Source organism: Rattus rattus, chromosome 3 (assembly GCF_011064425.1).
Source record: "Rattus rattus isolate New Zealand chromosome 3, Rrattus_CSIRO_v1, whole genome shotgun sequence".
Taxonomy (NCBI): domain Eukaryota; kingdom Metazoa; phylum Chordata; class Mammalia; order Rodentia; family Muridae; genus Rattus; species Rattus rattus.
In genome coordinates this window covers 146434122-146455648 of record NC_046156.1, presented here as the reverse complement: position 1 = coordinate 146455648, position 21527 = coordinate 146434122, and the positions used below count along the sequence as shown (strand labels likewise).

The window sequence follows — 21527 nt, the reverse complement described above, 5'->3', positions numbered from 1 at the left end:
ATGTTTCTTCCTGCTGGAATCATGATTGTCTCCATACAAAGAAGAATGCTGTTACCTTAGATTTACTTCTCACAAACTCTGTAAGAGTTTCCTTTGACCCAATGATGATTTATTCTACTTCATTTTAGTTGCATTTATTCATGCACTTATCTGTCAATTATATTGCATCAACAAGATATCAATTTCCTCACAGTAGGAATAATAAACAATTTATATGGCTTCATTAGGTAAACTGTTAAAAAATTTGAGCCCATTGAAATAATAACAGCTTTTAAATATTTCAAGATAGTATTTGACCATGCAAATCACAAATTCAAAACTGCTGTCAAGAAATTTTTCAAAATAATTCCATGAGAGGGATATAAAGACATCATGTGATGACAAGGGATCAACATATTGTTCAATTATTAAGGAGTTTTGTGCTTTAGGTATAGCAAAATAAAATCAGAAAATTTCTATAATATTTAGTTGTCATGCACTGTGAGAAAACTAAAGGATACATATTTCTTCACCAAAGTCCATCAAAACATTTGATGTCAAACTAAATCTTAAAACCCCATTTTATCTATCTTATCAATGCTAACGTAAGAGGTAGAGAGACAACATTCTGTGTTGTCCTTTAACCTATAGAGAACATACTGGCAAAGCAGGATCAATAATAACCTGAAACTTATCCCAGTGAATTAAACTTTCTTTCTGCAGAGATAATCAGAATATTCTTGTTCTCTTTTCTATTAATTCAGATTTTTAACTTCCTATGCCTTTCTTTATCTTCATGAACAATTAAGATAGCTAGACAATGTTTGTAGCTTAGGATATAAAAATGACGGTAAACTTTAAATGCACACACACACAGTGTGTGTGTGTGTGTGTGTGTGTGTGTGTGTGTGTGTGTGTGTGTGTGTGTGTAAGGGTTTATAGTGGTTCTTTTTCCTTATTACATTAAACAGGACCGTATTCAACACTGGAAATTAGAGTAAAAAAACAGGATTTACGAAAAGCCAATCAGCAGCAAATATATAATATTTGATGTAGCTGTAGTAAACATTTCTTCACAGACTTTTGATATAATCAGTTTTAAAAGCAATTAAATTCTTCAGGAAAGTATCCTCTAAGGTGACTAACAGCAGAATTGAGGTACAGCTCTTTCTCACAAGTATGGGTTCTTCTGGGAATGTTAAGTGACTGACCAATAAAAAATTGGCGGACAATAAATATTTAATAGAAAATCTGTCACCAAGATAATAGAAATAATCTGACTGAATTCTGTATTCTATATGAAAATTCTACCATCTATGGATCAAAGAGTTAGTAAGATATGACTTAAAATAAGTAAATAATGATCAAGTTTCTAGGCAATGAAAATGTATCATACCAAAGTATGTCTAAAATCCTGATTGTGTTTATAACTTAAGATGAACTGCCAAAGGGGGATTTTTATGAAATATAAGAGTAGAGAAGAATCTTAACTTTTCTTTGTTTCCGTCTATTCATTTAGAGCTACAGTTTCATAGTCCCAACAAGCCATCTCCAGTGCAATTTAAATCATGACACGAGATTTCTGATAGTTGCATAGCCTGTTCAGTGGTAAACACATATTGTAATGTCTCTGCATTGTTGCAATTCATGTTAAAAATTCTGTAAGGGAGTAACAGAAACATGAGTGTCAAGAGCTGTGACATCTTATCGCATTTTACAGGGAAGCAGGAAGGCATGAATGAGTGAATGGCCAGGCTTGTCTTCTGCGTAGGTGGAGCAAACTACCTGTGACCTTTATTACAATTCATGTGTAGTGACCTCCCATCATAAAGTTATTTTTGTTGCTAGTCCTTTACAGTAATTGTGCTGATATTATGAATTGTACTATAAATATTTGATATGCAGGATATCTGATATGTGAGCCCTGTGAAAAGGTCTTTTAAACCTCAAAGGGGTCACAACTTACAAGTTGAGAACCACACTGTTCTACAGGGAAAACTTCAAGCTTCTGTGACAGAAATTGTATTTATTACAATGTGTTAATCTCAGGAACAGAGCATCACAGCAGGTATTTAAAACTATGCTACTTACTGAGGAGAATTAATATTGAAATTATTGAATTTTAATTTAGATTAACACTCCCCTTTTTCTTTATACATTGTAAAATGAGATTATCAGAATATTTAGTTCATTTATTCCTATCACTAGGTGGTTAAGTATATACATGGCAACACACTTTAAGCATATTTATGTTGTGTACCCTCTGTACCAACAATTTGCAAGCATCTTCCTCCCGGAGGAAAACATACCATTTCTCTGAGGGCTCTTTCTAGCCCTCTGCTCTTGCAACACTCTCAGTTATGGGCTGATCTGTGATCAATGTGTATTTGCATTCCAAAGCTGCTGAATGCATTCATTCTCAGCATGGGAATGTGCAGCTGTTATATGCTAAGGATATTGTTTATGTTCTTAACAGTGTCAAAAAATGAAGGATTACCTTCCAGGCTTCATTTTTTTTCCTCAAAAAATAATTCAGCCCTGCTTTTCCCTTTTCATCAAGCATGAATTCCCATGTTTCCATCTTCTGTGTAGTGTGTGTACATCATAAATATTTTTGTGTTCATAAATATCTATAGCAGTACTGAGAAGGAGAATAAAACTTTGAATACAGCATGCTTTCATGGTCACTTACATCTGATATGGAATTTCTATTAATACATACAGAATCTCCCTCTGAAGGAACTCCCAATTGGGAGAGGGTAAAATTTATGCCGAGGTAGGCACTGAAAGAACAGCCTTGATACCTGAACTCAGTGTGCTCTTCCTATAAAAACATGTCATTCTTTTGAGAGATATTCAAGAATTATTATTTATATTTTAATTATTTGTGTATGAGCTCTCTCTCTCTCTCTCTCTCTCTCTCTCTCTCTCTCTCTCTCTCTCTCTCTCTCTTCGTGTGCATGTGTGTGTGTGTGTGTGTGTGTGTGTGTACACTCAAGTACTCAGAGGTCATAGGAATCAGATTTTCTTGATTCCTTGAGATCCAGTTAAGATATAGGGAACATTCATGTTCTATTTTCTATCAGTGCTTAGCCATAAAATTCAGATTATTTGAATTTATGAAAACAAAAAAACCGCTATGTCTTTATTATGAATTCCATCAAAACAAACTCTCGGTGGTGTTTCACAAAGCATACATACTATTTTTGTCACTAGATTTTGCCAGATGTCTGGAATAATTCTATTCATTGACATTCATATAAGAAACCATGCATTTTTTTCTGTCTCCTAAATCCGTCCTAGGAATTCATTGTTGGGCATGCTTTTACATTATAGAAATGTTTGTAGTCACTTTGTGATTTTTTTTTTTTGCTATGAGAGGTAATTTTCTTATAAAAAGTCATTAATGTAGTTTCCTAGAGTTAAGCACCTACAGTGTGTACCACCCCAGATAACTTTGGTGTCCAGCAAGTCTTGACACTAGCATGCATGCTACAACCATTTCTGCGTCTCTGGTTAACCACTGTGTTTTGTTTGCATGTATTGGCTTGGAAAAAAACCAGAAAGAGAAAATAATTAGGGTTTAACAAGTCTAATAGCTTAATACAGTTTTTAAAACTTCAGTATAATGTAAAGGTACCATTCCAACTTGAGTCTGCTACTGGCTAATGTGGAAAAAGGTATAGAACCACAAATTCAAACATAAGTCAGACAGACTCTTTGTGAATATCTTTCCACTGTTCTCTGGCCTTTTGCTTATGGGTTTCCCAGCTTCCTTGAGTCTCTCTGTGTAGTATACATACCTACTTTCATGTTCTGGACTCTTGGATTCTAGGGTCCAAGGAAAGTTTTACAAGTTCTAGGTTAGATAAATATCTTGTCAGGAAAATATCACACTATTAGATTATCGTTATTCTTTATTATATATGATTTTAAATCTCTGAAGTTTTGTACCCTCCAAATTTACTCTCTGTAGTTAGAACCTAGTCTATATTAAATTGTGAATGAATATTTGTCTATTAAAAATTCAACAAACTTAACTGATAATGTTCTACTGGAAAGTCAAAATTTTGCATTGAAAGAGTGGCTATCTGCACAAACGAACATGCATATACACATTGCCATGTTAGAACCCAGAGATGCAAAGACAATAAGTTATAAGGCTGTAGGCCTTTATTGTCTACTATCACTACCTCTGAGAACTGTCTTAGGCCTTTCCTCAAGGTTGGCTCTTCTGTCCTTTGCCCTACTATTATTTATTTCCTTCCATTTTTAGATTCTAAGTATTTTTCTGATGATTGTTTTTATAGTGCTTGTATTCCTCTGTTCTATCCACTTTAACCCTACACAGTTTATTTAGCATGCACAATATATTTAGAAAGTGAAGATATTTCTCAAAATTATTATGTTTGCTAGAAAACTAGCAATTCCTAGCCTTCTTTCTGTACTTCAGAGATGAAAATGTGGTGGTAGTATTACATAATGCACTAGTCTGAACTGAAAGGGTGGCCACTGGGATTCAGTAACCAATGTTCTTAAGTTACACTGATCTATTATAGACAATAACTGGCAGACTTTCAGACTGTCTCAAGATAAATGATATATGATGGATGTAAATATAAGCAGCTTATTAATGAAGAGTAAGATAATGCTGTGGTGATTATAATCCTTGGCAGATTTGTTCATACATATCCAATACACATAGCAGTGTTGGGCACATTCAGTCATTTAATAAATTGTTACTTTTCTAGTTTTATTCTTAGATCAGAGTAGTAGATTGCATGCCTAGTAGAACAAAACTATGTTTCATGTATCTCTGTAAATAAATAAAATCATCATAATGAGGTCCCAAAGCTTTTTCTTCAAGACATGAACACACACAGTGACTGAATAGACAAGTGCCTAAAACAATTTTATAAATAACATGAAAGAAAATGCAAAGATATAAATATAATTTTTGGAAATTATTCTAGGTGGAAAAGGATGAAAAGAATGAATCATTTTATAGCAGATGTTTTAAAGACATTTTTGGTGATTTTTTTCTTCTATTCTAAAAGTATGTCAGTTGTTTATAGAAGCCAAAAAGGTATGAAGGCAAAAATGAAAACAAAAAGATTTGCTGCAAGCACTACAGGACCTCCTGCGTGATTTTGATCCTGTGGTTATCCATGTGTCCCATGAAGAACTGGAAAAGAAATGAGGGTTCAAGTAGTTGAATTCGCCTGCCTAAAGCCAAGTGAAGATTAAAAGCCCAATCTAGCAGAATATCCATTCTGCAAGAGAAATCTGATGTTCTCATCAGAATGCTCACTGCATTCTAACATTGTGAAAATTTCATACATCCCAGGAGTAGGAAAATAGATCTGAAGGAAACTGAGAAGTTTCTGGATGATAATTTCATTCTGGATGTTCAATTTCACACTAAGTTTCTTTTATTTCATTGTGTTTTATATTTTTATAAGAGAAATGTGAGCCTATTCATTTTTGTTCATGTTCCCTAAGAGAATCAAAGAAATTAATACGACACAGAAGACATATAGTTCCATATTTTTTTTACTTGAGATCTTAAATTAAACTGATAATACCTCCCTCTAGACTGTGTTCTATAATCTTGATGAAATGATTTGAATGGCCCCAAAGTGGTGATGTGAGCTCCACTCTAAAGCAGGTTAATAAGCCTACAACAGCAAACTTCTACATTCTTTAATAATGTGAGTATGACCAATCTATTTTTATTGAAATTATTTTAATGTTGGAGGCCTGAGTTCTCTTCCTTTAGGATAATATAATGTTTATGCATAGGAATCAAGAAATGATGAATTCAATCTATATTCAGTTTCTTCATGATCATACATTACCTTTCATTCCTGTTACCTATTAATGTCTTAAGCTATTTTCTATAAAGGAAATATATTGTACAATTTAAGACTATTTTTTCTTGCTAGGCACTGTCTTGTGTTGAACTCATAATGTATTTTAAAGGAGGAACTTTTTTTGCCTTGGTCATTATTTACTAACTAAGCACTGTAGCCAAGTTTGCGGTTTTAAGACCTCAGATAACAGAATAATGTGGCCATCATTGTCTTTATGTCCAGGCAAAGCAGGACAAGAAAGTTAATAGGAGTGAGTGCTAATTTAGGTGCAATTATAGAAAACTCTTTCAAAGGAATTAGTGATGTCAAGAGCAACTCTCATAATTAGGACATTCTTCTGTGATTCTGAAACAGTAATTATCAAAAGACTACAATAACTCCCCAAAGTAGAAAACAAAACCCTCAGTAATGAAGTCATTTATGACATTTGAATATACTTCTAAATATACTTCTTTTGCATCAAGAGGATAATCAACAAAAATTTTAGACCTATTACAATACAAAGAAAATGTAGATAGACCTCCCCCACCAAATACAAGTGCTAGTATGTCAATAGTTCAGACTGAGAAAACTTTTTTAATTAATTAATTTATTTATTTACATTCCAGTTGTAGTTTTCCCACCCTCCTCTCTTCTCCCTTTTCCTCCCTGCCTCTCATGGCACCTCCCTGTCATCCTCCTATGCTCCTGTTCCCCTCAGAAAAGGAGAGACGTCCTATGGATATCAAGCTACTTTGGCATATCAGCTTTCAGTAGGACTAGGCAGTAGCTCCCATTGTGGTTGGACAAGGCATCCCAGTTAAGGGATAAGTGATCCAAAGGCAGTCAGCAGAGTCAGAGAAAGCCCCTTCTCCTGCAGTTAAGAGTCCAACATGAAGACCAAGCTTCCCTTCTGTTACATATGTGTAGAGGGATCCATGAGTGGAGGATCTCTTGTTCGTGGCTCAGTCTCTGTGAGCCCAGGTCAGTTGATTCTGTAAGGATTCTTGTGGTGTCCTTCACATGTCTGGCTTGCTCAATCCTTCCTCCCCTACTTCCAAAGGCCTCCAAAGATCTATCTAATATTTAGATATGGGTTTCTGGATCTGTTTTTATCAGTTGCTGGAGAAGGCTCTCAGAAGACAATTATGCTAGGCTCCTGCCTGCAAGTAGAGCAGAATATCATTAATGGAGTCAAGGGTAGGCACTCTGTCTCAAGCTAGGCCAGTCATGGGTTGAGTATTCCCTCAATTTCTGACCCATATATATCTCTGAACACCTTTTCAACAAGACAAATTATGGAATAAGGTTTTGCTGCTGGGTGGTGTCCTAATTTCTCCATTGGAAGTCTTACCAGGTTATAGGAGGTGGACATTGAAGTTTCCACATTTCCTAATGCAGGAGTTTTAGGTAAGGTAAGTCTCACAGATTTGTGGTTTCTAGTTCGTCCCAGAGATGCAACACCCTAATATCCACCAATTCTGTTTCTCCCAGTACTCTCTCCCCCCATCCCTCCTCCTAAATGAACTTGCCTCTTCTCCTCCCCATCCCTTCCATCCCGCAGACCCCTGCCTCAATCCAGCCCCAGTTCTTGATGCTGATTATCTTTCCCCTTCTCAGTGAGAATCAAGCTTCTCCCCTTCTGTCCTCCTTGTTACATAACTTCTTTGGGTTTGTAGATTGTAGCATTGTTATGCTCTACCGTATGCATGATATAAACTTTTAAGTGAGTACACACCAAGTTTTTCTATCTAGGTTTGGGTTACCTCAACTTGGAATAATTTTTTTCTAGTTCAATTCTGAAAAGTTCATGATTCCACTGTTTTTAATAGCTGAGTGATATTCCATTGTGTAAATTACCACAATTTCTTTATATAGTCTTTGCTTAAAGGTCATTTAGGTGGTTTCCAGTTATTGACTTTTATTAATAAACTCCTATAAACAAAAAGGAGGAAGTATCCATATAGTATGGTGCAACGTCTTTTGGGTATATGTCCAGAAAGTGGTGTACATGGGTTCTAAGGTAGAACTATTCACAATTTTTTAAGAAATCACATTTATTTCTAAAATGTTTGTACAAGTTTGCACTCCCACCAGCAATGGAGGAGTTTTGACTGCTTTTGCTTAACATCATTGCTAGCATGAGCTGTTATAAGAGTTGTTGGGTTTTTTAAATGTGTTTTTATTAGATATATTTATTTACTTACATTTCAAATGTTATTCCCTTTCCCGGTTTCCTGTCCATAAACTCCCACCCCCTCTACTCCTCTTCCCCCATACAGGTATTCCCCTTATATATCCCCCTTACTGCTCCCCCTCCCATATTCCCCTGCACTTGGGGTCCAACCTTGGCAGAACCAACAGCTTCCCCTTCCACTGGTGCCCCAACAAGGCTATTCTATGCTACATAGGCAGTTGGAGCGCTGGGTCAGTCCATGTATAGTCTTTCAGTAGTGATTTCAAACCTGGAAGCTCTGGTTGGTTGGTATTGTTGTTTTTATGGGGTTGCAAGCTCCTTCAACTCTTTCAATACTTCCTCTAATTCCCCCCAAGGGGATCCTGTTCTCAGTTCAGTGGTTTTCTGCTAGCATTGACCTCTGAATTGGACAAGCTCTGGGTGTGTCTCTCAGGAGAGATCTATATCAGATCCCTTACAGTATGCAATTTTTAGCTACATTTTAGTTTTGGTAGCTGTATATATATGGGCCACATGTGGGGCAGGCTTTGAATGGCTGTTCCTTCAGTCACTGCTCTAAACTTTGCTTCCATTACCCCTCCTATGGATATTTTTCCCCTTTTAAGAAGGAGTGGGAGCATCCCCATTTTGGTCATCCTTCTTGAGCTTCCTGTGGCCTGTGGATTGCATCTTGGGTAATTCGAGCTTTTATCACTTATCAATGATTGCCTACCAAGTGTGTTTTTCTGTGATTGGGTTACCTCACTCAGGGTAATATTTTCTAGTTCATTCCATTTGCCTATGAATTTCATAAAGTCATGGTTTTTCATATTTGATTAGTACTCCATTTTGTAGAAATACCACATTTTTTTTAATCCATTCCTCTGTTGAAGGGCATCTAGGTTCTTTCCAGCTTCTAACTATTATAAATAAGGCTGCTATGAACATAGTGGAGCATGTGTCTTTGTTGTATGTTGGAGCATCTTTTGGGTATATGCCCAGGAGAGGTATGGCTGGGTCCTCAGGTAGTAGAATGTCCAATTTTCTGAGGAACCTCTAGATTGATTTCCAGAATGTTTGTACCAGTCTGCAATCCAACCAACAATGGAGGAGTGTTCCTCTTTCTCCACATCCTTTCCAGCATCTGCTGTCACCCAAGTTTTTTATCTTAGCCATTCTGACTGGTGTGAGGTGGAATCTCAGGGTTGTTTTGATTTGCATTTCTCTGATGGCTAAGCATGTTGAACATTTCTTTATGTCCTTTTTAGCCATTCAATGTTCCTCAGCTGAGAATGTTTTATTTAGTTCTGCACCCCATTTTTAAGAAGGGTCATTTGGCTCTCCGGAGTCTAACTTCTTGAGTTCTTTGAATATTTTGGTTATTAGCCCTCTATCAGATGTAGGATTGGTAAAGATCTTTTCCTAATATGTTGGTTGCCATTTTGTCCTAATGACAATGTCTTTTGCCTTACAGAAGCTTTGCAGTTTTATGAGGTCCCATTTATTTATACTTGAACTTAGAGCAAAAGACATTGGCATTTTGTTCAGGAAATTTTCCCCAGTGCCCATGTATTCAAGTCTCTTCCCCACTTTTTCTTCTATTAGTTTGAGTGTATCTGGTTTGATGTGGAGGTCCTTGATCCACTTGGACTTAAGCTTTGTACAGGGTGATAAGCATGGATCAATTTGCATTCTTCTACATGCTGACCTCCAGTTGAACCAGCTCCATTTTTTAAAATCAACCATTCTAGTGATTAATGTAATGATGTAAGATGCAATATCAGAAGAGTTTCAATTTGTATAAGCACAGAAAACTATGAAAGTTAAATGTTTCATTATTTCAGCAATAACAAATATAGTTGCCTTGTACCATGTAAGAAGATAGCTTGTTTTTATCACTCTAATGCAAAGGTAATGAAAACCTCTGTTTGCCTATTTATCTCTGTCTTTACACAGTAAGTACACAAAAGAATGAACTTATACTATCCATAAAACTTAATGCATTAATTTTATCCTTTATCTATGAACTTTAAGGGAAAAATATTAAAGAAAAGTTTGTGATGCAGTTTCTCTGTCCTGGGAACTGTCTTTGCCAACCTTACTAATACCAGGCAGTGCTCACAGATTTCCAGGAGTGATCACTGAACATGTGTGCCATGGAGGGACCATATGCTTAGGCTATTTAGGAGCCTTTTTTCTAAATCAGTATGCTGAAAGATATTTTGCATTCTTCAATCAAATCCACAAAAATTGTTATTGCCACTACTTAGCTTTCAGAAGTTGGCTTGGTTTGTGAGCTTTTTCTTGTAGTCACTGTAGAGTTTTGTGAAGAATATTGAAAGATGTGTTTAAATGATAAAGTGCTTTGCATGTAAAAGTGACTGCTGATTCCGTTGCCTGCTTCCCGCAGAGCTGTTACATGAAGGAATGCCTGACTCCCAGCTGCAGTGATCCCTGATGACCATCAGTCACATGGTATATCTGTTTCCTTCCCACACTAACACTTCCAGCCAGTTTCAATGGTTACATTTTTATGAAATCTTTTAAAAGACTGTTTTTAATTTTGAGTCATATTTTTCATTTAAAATTTATAAATATCTATAATAATTAATAAAAAATTGAGTTAAGAAATTCAATTTATTAACTTGGAAATATAATTAAATAGCAATTATCTGTCTAAAAGTAAAAGGAGGTGCACCATATATCAGAAAACAAAAAATGATACATTTGAAAAATCTACTTTTACTTTCAAAATTCTGGGTGTGGTGGCTTACCACTATAATTCTATCGTATTTGGAAATATTTTTAGAGGAAATGTTTGTGTTGCACTTAACTGTGATGTATTTACTAAGTTGTTACTTTTCTCAAAAACCTCAAGATAACAGAAATCCTAGGAAGTGAAAGATGGTACCAAGAACTCCCATCTCAGGAGAAATTGGTGGGAGTTAAGGGGCAAAAATTAAGTGAAAGCATTCATTTAATTGTACACATGGAAGCTCACACTGAAGAATTTAAACTTTTCCAGGAAATGTGTTAGGCTCAAGAAACATCCATAAAACGTGTGACTAAAATAAAATTAAAGAGTTCACAAGAGACTTAAGAAATGGTGGGACTTGTTACCAAGATTGATCACCTTGGGTCCCCCATAAGTCAAGGAAAGAACCAACTTCTCCAAGTTGTCTTCTAGTTGCCACATAGTCACTGTGAAACACTTCTCCCCTCATACACACACACACACACACACATTTTCACTGGCATTCACACAAACACAATCTAGCTTAAAACATAATTAAATTTAATTATAAATAAACATTGAATTGTTTTCTGAAAGTGTAGCATATATTTATAAGAAAAATATAGAATAATCTCTATCTAAACTGTTCCTTTTTTATCTCATGAACTTGGGTATATTTGTATAAATTTTTCGTGCCTATAGTAACATAAAGTCAATAATTACAACTGCTTGACCACTGGTTTGGGGAGATCAAGTGTAGAATGTTTAATTGCAGGAAATGTGATTTCAATTATGTTTCACAATACTAAGGTATTGGGGTCTCAGAGACTCCAAACATATACAACCTACTATTGATGTACTTAGTTGTCCCAGGAGGTAAAAGGTAGGTCTCTATCGAAAAAACACCCTTTACTTCAGGACATGGATGAGAGTACGTGAACTACAGTTGGCTTGAATGTCTGTATTCTGAGAACTGTCTTTAATGATACCAGAAGGCATAAGATTGAAAAGAAGGAAATCAACCAAATCACCTACCTAGCTTTATTGTCTATAGATCACATCCATAGCCAGCATGACATTTAATCTCATGGAGTCGGGGTTTACTCAAATCAGACACTGGTTAGCTACATCTCCAAGCTTTATGCCTTATTGCCATAGCATATTTTGCAGACAGAACAACATTGAAGATCGAAGAGTTTGTGGATGGTTTGGTGTTTATATTTCTCTCTCAATATCCTTCAGAGTACCTTCCCATACCAAAGACACAAGATTTTTGGTGTGAATATTCTATGTAGTCATCAGCTCACTAACTCCATGTTCAATTAGTCGTGTAATAATTTTCTTAGCAATGGAACGATGCTGTCAGTTTGTGGAGAGCAAACAATTGTCTTGACAACAGCCTAGGTTGTTGCAGGATTTCCATGGAATTTCTTTGGCCAACAACTCAATTGGATGTAACCCAATGTCAGTAATAGAACCTTCATTTAGTGGCAAGTAATTGCCTGTTGGTACTCCCCATCCCATTCATTATTTAGAGACTACATTAAGATCGCCTTCATATGTTTTGGGAAGTTTCTACTATGTAGGTTTCCATCTTGCAACTCAGATTGACCTGAATTTTAGCTGTCTCTTCCTGCATTTCCTCTCTCAACCCTCATCTCCCCTCTGCCTCTCCACCTGACTCTCCTGTTTCTGCTCACCATGCCCAGACCTCACTTATAAAAATTGATTCTATTTCCTCTTCCCAGAAAGATCCATGTATTTCCCCTAGTCCTGTCCTATACTTAACTTCTCTGGATAGTAACTTGGTCATCATTTACTTAATGTCTAGTATTCATATACAAGTGAATATGTACAATAGTTACCTTTGTTCGTCTGGATTACCTCACTCACGTTGATCTTTTTCTAACTCTATCCATTTGCATGCAGATTTTATGATGTCATTTTTTTGACAGCTGAGTAATACTCCATAGTGTCAATGTATCACATTTTCTTTATCCATTCTTTGGTTAAGGAAAATTTAGTTTGTATTCAGAATCTGCTATTATGAATACGACATCAGCAAACATAGTTCATGGTCCTTACTTGTACTAGGATGAAAAACCTATTGTGGCCAAGAGTGAGATAGCTGAAGATAGACTGATTTCCAACTTTCTGTAAAGCTAGCATAATCGTTTCTATAGTGTCTGTATTATTTTGCTCACCCAACAGCAAAGAAGTGTTCTATTTATTTCTATATCCTCAAAAGAATGAGGTGTAACATGAAGACTGGTGTAGAAATTGAATCTCAAATTAGTTCTGTTTTGTATTTTTTTGATGGCTAAAGACATTGAACATTTCCTTAGTGTTTGCCAGTCATTCAAGAATCTTCTAGCGAGAACTCTGTTTAGATCTGTACTGCATTTTAAAAATGTATTATCTATTGTTTTCTTATTTAACTATCCAAATACTTTACATATTTTGGACACTGGTCCTCTATCAGATATGGAATTGTTAAAAGTCTTCAACAATTCTATAGGCTGATGCTTCGTCTGTATGACTGAGTTCTTTACTGTGCAGAAACATTTCAGTTTGATGAAGTCCCACTTGTTAATTGTTAAAATATTAGTGCCTATACTGTGTTCTGTTCAGAAAAATTTATCCTGTGCCAATTAGTTCAAGGCTATTTCCTACTTTCTCTTCTATCAGGTTCCGTCTATCTTGCTTCATGTTGAGTTATTTGATCCATTTGGACTTGAGCTTTGTGCAAGATGATAAGTATCTATTTGCACTCTTCTACATGTGAACATCCGGTTTGATTATCACTGGTGTCTTTTATTCCAGTGAGAATTTCTGGCTTATTTAACTAAAATCAGGTGTACATTGGTATGTGGATTTATATCAGCATCTTCGATTTCATTTTGAGTGAGCAACGTGTCAGTTTTTGACAAAACGCCATTCAATTTTTATAACTATTGCTCTGTAGTACACCTTTAAGTCACGATGGGAATATCTGCATCAGTTCTTTCGTAAAATCACATATAGAAATCTCATGAAACAAAAATTACAGAACAATTTTGAATCATTGCAACAACAACAAACAAAAGACATTCTAAACAACACCAGTAGCAAAGGCAGTAAAAACAACTAAAGTAAATGAGACCTGAGTATCTATTGGAGAAAGTTTCCAGTTTTCTGAGAAATTGATATCTAAATTAGCTATAAAATTTACATTTCTACCCACATTGGAGAAGTGTTTTCTTCCTTGCTCTACATTCTCAACATGAGCTTTCATTCATGTTCTTGCTCTTGGCCATACTGACAGGTATAAGGTGGAACCTCAAATTCATTTTGGTTTACATTTCCCTGATGGTTAAGTGTCAGAACATTTTTAAAAAGTGGTTCTTAGCCATTGGAGAGTCCTCTGTTGAGAATTTTCTGTTTAGATCTGTACCCCATTTCACAATGGGATTGCTTAGTTCATTGATGAATAGTTTCTTGAGTTTTTTAAAATTTATTTTGGATATTAACCCTCTGCCAAATATGCAGTTGGTGTTTTTTTTTTTCCCATTCTGTGGGCTGCTCTTCTGCAACATTTGCTTTATACAACCTTTTCAGCTTCATGAGGTTACATTTATTAATTGTTGATCTTAGTACTTACACTATTATTGTTCTGGACAGGAAATTTTCTTCTGTGCCAATGCATTCAAGATTATCTCTTACTTTCTTTTCTGTCAGATTCAGTGTGTCTGATTTTTTTTGGGGGGGTGGGTGTCTTTGCGCCATATTTCCTTTTGAGTTATGTGCAAGGTCTACTTGCTTTCTTCTACATTCTGCCATCTAGTTAGACTGACACTATTCGTTGAAGATGTTTTCTTTTCCCATTGTATATTTCTGCCATCTTTATTATAATTTATGTATCCATAGGTGTGTGGATTTATACCCAGAAGTTGAAATCAAATATATTGATCAATATATCTGGTTTTATGCCAGTACCATTTCATTTTTGTCACTATAGCTCAGTAATAGAGATTGATATCAGAATGGTGATCCCTCTGGAAGTTCTTTTATTGTGTAGAATTATTTTATATACTCCAGGGGTTTTGTTTGTTTTTATGAAGTATTATTTTTTCAAGATCTGTAAAGAATTATGTTTGAATTTGTATGGGAATTGAATTGAATCTGTACATTGCTTTCTGTAGGATGGCTTTTTTTTTATTATTGATGAGTATTTTTATTTACATTTTAGTGTTATTCCCTTTCCGGTTTCCGGCAAACATCCCCCTCCCCCTCCCCTTCCTTATGGGTGTTCCCCTCCCCATCCTCCCCTCATTGCCGCCCTAAACCCAACAATCTAGTTCACTGGGGCTTCAGTCTTATCAGGACCCAGGGCTTCCCCTTCCACTGGTGCTCTTACTAGGATATTCATTGCTACCTATGAGGTCAGAGTACAGGGTCAGTCCATGTATAGTCTTTAGGTAGTGGCTTAGTCCCTGGAAGCTCTAGTTGCTTGGCATTGTTGTACATATGGGGTCTCGAGCCCCTTCAAGCTCTTCCAATTCTTTCTCTGATTCCTTCAACGGGGGTCCTATTCTCAGTTCAGTGGTTTGCTGCTGGCATTCGCCTCTGTATTTGCTGTATTCTGGCTGTGTCTCTCAGGACCGATCTACATCCGGTTCCATTCTGCCTGCACTTCTTTGCTTCATCCATCTTGTCTAATTGGATGACTGTATATGTATGGGTGACATGAGGGACAGGCTCTGAATGGGTGTTCCTTCTGTTTCTGTTTTAATCTTTGCCTCTCTATTCCCTGCCAAGGGTATTCTTGTTCCCCTTTTAAAGAAGGAGTGAAGCATTCACATTTTGATCATCCGTCATGAGTTTCATTTGTTCTAGGCATCTAGGGTAATTCAAGCATTTGGGCTAATAGCCACTTATCAATGAGTGCATACCATGTGTGTTTTTCTGTGATTGGGTTACCTTACTCAGGATGATATTTTCCAGTTCCAACCATTTGCCTACGAATTTCATAAAGTCATTGTTTTTGATAGCTGACTAATATTCCATTGTGCAGATGTACCACATTTTCTGTATCCATTCCTCTGTTGAAGGGCATCTGGGTTCTTTCCAGCTTCTGGCTATTGTAAATAAGGCTGCTATGAATATAGTGGAGTACGTGTCTTTTTTATATGTTGGGGCATCTTTTGGGTATATGCCCAAGAGAGGTATAGGTGGATCCTCAGGCAGTTCAATGACCAATTTTCTGAGGAACCTCCAGACTGATTTCCAGAATGGTTGTACCAGTCTGCAATTCCACCAACAATGGAGGAGTGTTCCTCTTTCTCCGCAACCTTGCCAGCATCTGCTGTCATCTGAGTTTTTGATCTTAGCCATTCTCACTGGTATGAGGTGAAATCTCAGGGTTGTTTTGATTTGCATTTCCCTTTGACTAAAGATGTTGAACATTTCTTTAGGTGTTTCTCAGCCATTCGGCATTCCTCAACTGTGAATTCTTTGCTTAGCTCTGAACCCCATTTTTTAATAGGGTTATTTGTCTCCCTGCAGTCTAACTTCTTGAGTTCTTTGTATATTTTGGATATAAGGCCTCTATCTGTTGTAGGATTGGTAAAGATCTTTTCCCAATCTCCTAGTTGCCGTTTTGTCCTAACCACAGTGTCCTTTGCCTTACAGAAGCTTTGCAGTTTTATGAGATCCCATTTGTCGATTCTTGATCTTAGAGCATAAGCCATTGGTGTTTTGTTCAGGAAAGTTTTTCCAGTGCCCATGTGTTCCAGATGCTTCCCTACTTTTTCTTCTATTAGTTTAAGTGTATCTGGTTTGATGTGGAGGTTCTTGATCCACTTGGACTTAAGCTTTGTACAGGGTGATAAGCATGGATCGATCTGCATTCTTCTACATGTTGACCTCCAGTTGAACCAGCACCATTTGCTGAAAATGCTATCTTTTTTCCATTGGATGGTTTTGGCTCCTTTGTCAAAAATCAAGTGCCCGTAGGTGTGTGGGTTCATTTCTGGGTCTTCAATTCTGTTCCATTGGTCTATCTGTCTGTCTCTGTACCAATACCATGCAGTTTTTATCACTATTGCTCCGTAATTCTGCTTGAGTTCAGGGATAGTGATTCCCCCTGAAATCCTTTTATTGTTGAGGATAGTTTTAACTATCCTGGGTCTTTTTTTTATTCCAGATGAATTTGCAAATTGTTCTGTCTAACTCTTTGAAGAAATGAATTGGTATTTTAATGGGGATTGCATTGAATCTGTAGATCGCTTTTGGTAAAATGGCCATTTTTACTATATTAATCCTGCCAATCCATGAGCATGGGAGATCTTTCCATCTTCTGAGGTCTTCTTCAATTTCTTTCTTCAGAGGCTTGAAGTTCTTATTGTACAGATCTTTTACTTGCTTGGTTAAAGTCACACCGAGGTACTTTATATTATTTGGGTCTATTATGAAGGGTGTCGTTTCCCTAATTTCTTTCTCGGCTTGTTTCTCTTTTGTGTAGAGGAAGGCTACTGATTTATTTGAGTTAATTTTATACCCAGCCACTTTGCTGAAGTTGTTTATCAGCTTTAGTAGTTCTCTGTTGGAACTTTTGGGATCCTTAAATATACTATCATATCATCTGCAAATAGTGATATTTTGACTTCTTCTTTTTCTGATCTGTATCCCTTGACCTCCTTTTGTTGTCTGATTGCTCTGGCTAGAACTTCAAGAACTATATTGAATAAGTAGGGAGAGTGGGCAGCCTTGTCTAGTCCCTGATTTTAGTGGGATTGCCAAGTTTCTCTCCATTTAGTTTAATGTTAGCAACTGGTTTGCTGCATATGGCTTTTACTATGTTTAGGTATGGGCCTTGGATTCCTATTCTTTCCAGGACTTTTATCATGAAGGGGTGTTGAATTTTGTCAAATGCTTTCTCAGCATCTAATGAAATGATCATGTGGTTTTGTTCTTTCAGTTTGTTTATATAATGGATCACGTTGATGGTTTTCCGTATATTAAACCATCCCTGCATGCCTGGGATGAAGCCTACTTGATCATGGTGAATGATTGTTTTTATGTGCTCTTGGATTCGGTTTGCCAGAATTATTGAGTATTTTTGCGTCGATATTCATAAGGGAAAGTGGTCTGAAGTTCTCTTTCTTTGGTAGGTCTTTGTGTGGTTTAGGTATTGTACTATCTCTTCTCAGACTAGAAGGCTATAAAGTGAAAGATGTAGGAGTTGGGTCCCCTGTCTGAGTTCTCTCATTCAGTCTAACCTCCAGATGAACCCAGAAAAGAGACACAGAAATAACAACAAATGGGGTGACCTGCCACACTTCTAGTAACTGTTCAAAAGCTAAAGTGTAGAACACATGTTGAAGGACAATGATTAAAGTCAAGGGTTTGTAAGAAGTGTCTTAGACAGCATGGCAGGTAAATACAAATGTCATCCAGTCAGGGCATTATATATACTGAAGTTGTCTAGAATTAATAAGAATGATAAATGATGATGATGATGATGATGATGATGGTAGTAATAATGATGATGATGATGATGATGATGATGATGTTGATGATGATGATAAAGTATCATCTAGAGCCATATCTCAGTTTCTTTCCTTAACCAGCCATAAATCCTCGGTCAACTTACATGGTTTCTGACTCTTCAGCTCTGCAGTGGGGATGACAATGGTCTTCAGAGACCGGCTAGGCTCTGGGTACAACTCCTGCCATGGCCTAAAGGTGGTAACCTCTTTGACCACTGAAGTCGCTTCTCTATTCATAATGTTTCAGTTTCCCTGAACATTTTGTTTTAGGAATTTTTCTAGATTTAATTTTTTTGACTGAAGAATCTATTTCTTCTAGATATCTTCATCCCCTGAGATTCTTTCTTACATCTCTATTTTTTTTTTTTTGGATGATGCTTGCATCTGTGACTCCTGTTCATTTATGTAGATTTCTCAGTATCAGAATTCCCTCAGTTTGTGTTTTCTTTCGTCTATTTCGTCTATTGCCATTTTCCAGTCTTGAACAGTTTCCTCCACTCTTTTACCATTTTTTGTTTGTTTTGTTTTGTTTTTCTTGGCTTTCCTGACATTCATTAAAGTGTTTATTGACTTCTTCCTTTTTTATCTTTCCTCCATTTCTTTAGGGATTTCTTTCATTTTTTTTCTTTAAGCACCTCTATTATCTTCATAATATCATTTTTTAAGGTAATTTTCTTGTGCTTCATTGAAACATTCAGGTCTTGCTGTCATAGGATAGCTAGGCACTGGGTGAGGGGGATGTCATATTGCCCTGGCTATCATTCCTTACATTTGTATTTAGGTTATCTATGTTTGTGATGATCATAGTTCTAGGTGATGATTTCTGAGTTTGTCTCATATGAATGTGCGTTTTACTCCTTGGTTTCTGCTTAGTTTTTGGCCTTTGACCAGGTTGAGGGCTTGACTTATGGTAACTTCTATAGCTTTAGTTACAACAGGGGGATCTTTGTTCTTCTGACTTGCATGCCTGATAGCTGCCATTTAGATTGTGCCAGAATTGGGGATAGGGGGTCCAACCATGTGGCAGGTTATTAGGTAGAAGGTGGAAAGGTGGTAGAATGGAGCTTGTGGAACCAAGTCTAGGGAATGGGGCATTTCAGCTGGCCAGGCATCACTCACCTGTCCTTCTGAGTGGTGTGGCCAGAAACTAAGCACTTCTAGATTTCATTTTTGTGAAGGGTGATGAGTTTAGATCTATTTGTATTTTCCCACATGCAATTATCTAGTTTAACCAGTATTATTTGTTGAAGATACTACTATTTTCTTTGTTGCTTTGTTATCAATAATTAGGTGTTCATAGAGGTCATGACTTGTTTCTATTTCTGCCTGAACATGCAGCTATACTACTGTTACCTTTATCTCCAAATTATTCATTATCTTACTATAGAGACACCTGCTCATCTATGCTCAGTGCTGCTCTATCCTATTAGCTAGAAATTTGAAACAACCTAGATGTCTGTGAGCTGATGAATGGATAAATACAATGTTACATTTACCCAATGTTGTATCATTCAGATGTTAAAAGGGCAATCAGGAAGTTCACAGAACAATAGATGTAACTGGTAAAAAATAAATCATCCTACATTAAGCAACTTGGACTGGGAACAAGGCAAATGTAGGTTTCTATTTGTTTGTGTGTGGATGTTAGCTCTCAAGTGTTTGAAAAGCAGGCTATAATCTATGTAACCATTGAGGTTAGATACAGGGTAAAAGACAACGGATGAGAAATGGATCCAAGAAAGAAGAATTATAATAGATAATTAAGGATTGATAGAGGGGGAGAGAAGAGGCATGAGAGGGGCTATCAAACTAGAAATGGAGGGGAGCAGAGTCAAGTGAGGAAATACAGAGAAAGACATCTCAAACTAAGGACTATCTGAAGGTTCAAATGAAACCCTAATACAACAGAATATTCAATTAGAATGCATTATACAAAATGTATTGTAAATAAAAAAATAAATCCTATCAAGAATATCTAATGACATAGAAAAAATGACATTTCTAATAGCATGTCAAGTAACAGAATACAAATGCAAAAAATAGGAAAACACTAATGCATTAAAAGAAAACCCAGTAGATAATGTTTGTAACACCGATTATCACTCATTTCTATATTATTTAATCACAATTCATAAATGCGATTAATTATGCAGGAGTTTGGTGTTTGTTTGTTTGTTTGTTTCTTCATGATATGTAGTTTTCAGACTATTGTCTGGATTCCTCAGAAAGAAGCAATGCAAAATTACTCACTGAATTAATGACTTAGCAAATTTTAGTTGTTTAATACCATAGAAATTCAAGCTGCTTCTAAGCTCATCTGCTCTTAAAAGATAAAGCATTCTTATATTTAAAACAAATCATATTAATTTATGATTTAAAATTTCACAGCATTTTTCCCATCAACTATATTTAAGGTCATTTAATTGATACAAATTTCAGGTAATTGCTTGTTAGTTAATTTATCCTTCTTGTTCAGAATGTTTCGTAATACTCTAGAGGTAAAAATTTCTCATTCAGTTTTCATCTCAAAACAAGAAAATCTCATTAAGATTATTAAAGACTTTTTCCATACTGTGTTAATGATAACAGATTTGTTTTATTAAATAAATAACATTTTCAGAGGCATTTCAATTTCAGTGTCACATTAGTACCTTTTGTTTTTCAAGCACAGGAAATGTTGATTGTTTTTAAAACAAAGCCATAGGGTAAAAACGACATGTTTGAAATTGGAAAAAAAAAATTCCTGTGAATCATAAATACTTTGAGATATATTGTTGTCACATAAGATCTCCTCTGTAAACATTCCCTTATTTTGTTTGGAAGTAGTTTTTAAATAAATTATACATTGTGAAACATATATCATATTTTGTATCCTAGAAGCCTGTCAGAACTTGTCTCTATGATAAATAACAGTCATAATATACTTCTAAAATATTTGCTTATAAATGTAACTGTTGAACTAACAGAATTCTACTTAAAAATTAATCCTGAATCAGTTCCAGTGTTTAAGTTTAAACACATTTCAATATTATGTAGCATTCATTATTATTTTTGTTAGACATAAAGTTTTATGAATTAAAACTTTATGCTTTACTTATGTATAATTTTAGTCCAAGTCCTCTCATGATGTCTGTCAAAATGTTAGATTTATTATTAGAAGAATAAACAGATTTATTTTCTCTTGAGAAAATAAAATCCTTTACACATTGGCATTTAGAGAATTTTAATTAATTTGTTTTAAAATCTTTACTCTTATT

The 21527-nt window shown here is 35.8% G+C and overlaps 1 protein-coding gene across 1 annotated transcript in view; it reads left to right on the top strand.

Moving 5' to 3' along the window:
* The window catches only part of LOC116897041 (thioredoxin-like protein 4A), a 511807-nt gene that overhangs the window by 287956 nt on the left and 202324 nt on the right, over positions 1-21527 (top strand). The window contains exon 3 of the mRNA XM_032898661.1: positions 17497-17508. Within this exon, the coding sequence (XP_032754552.1) occupies positions 17497-17508 (12 nt within the window). The remainder of the gene's footprint in view (positions 1-17496; positions 17509-21527) is intronic.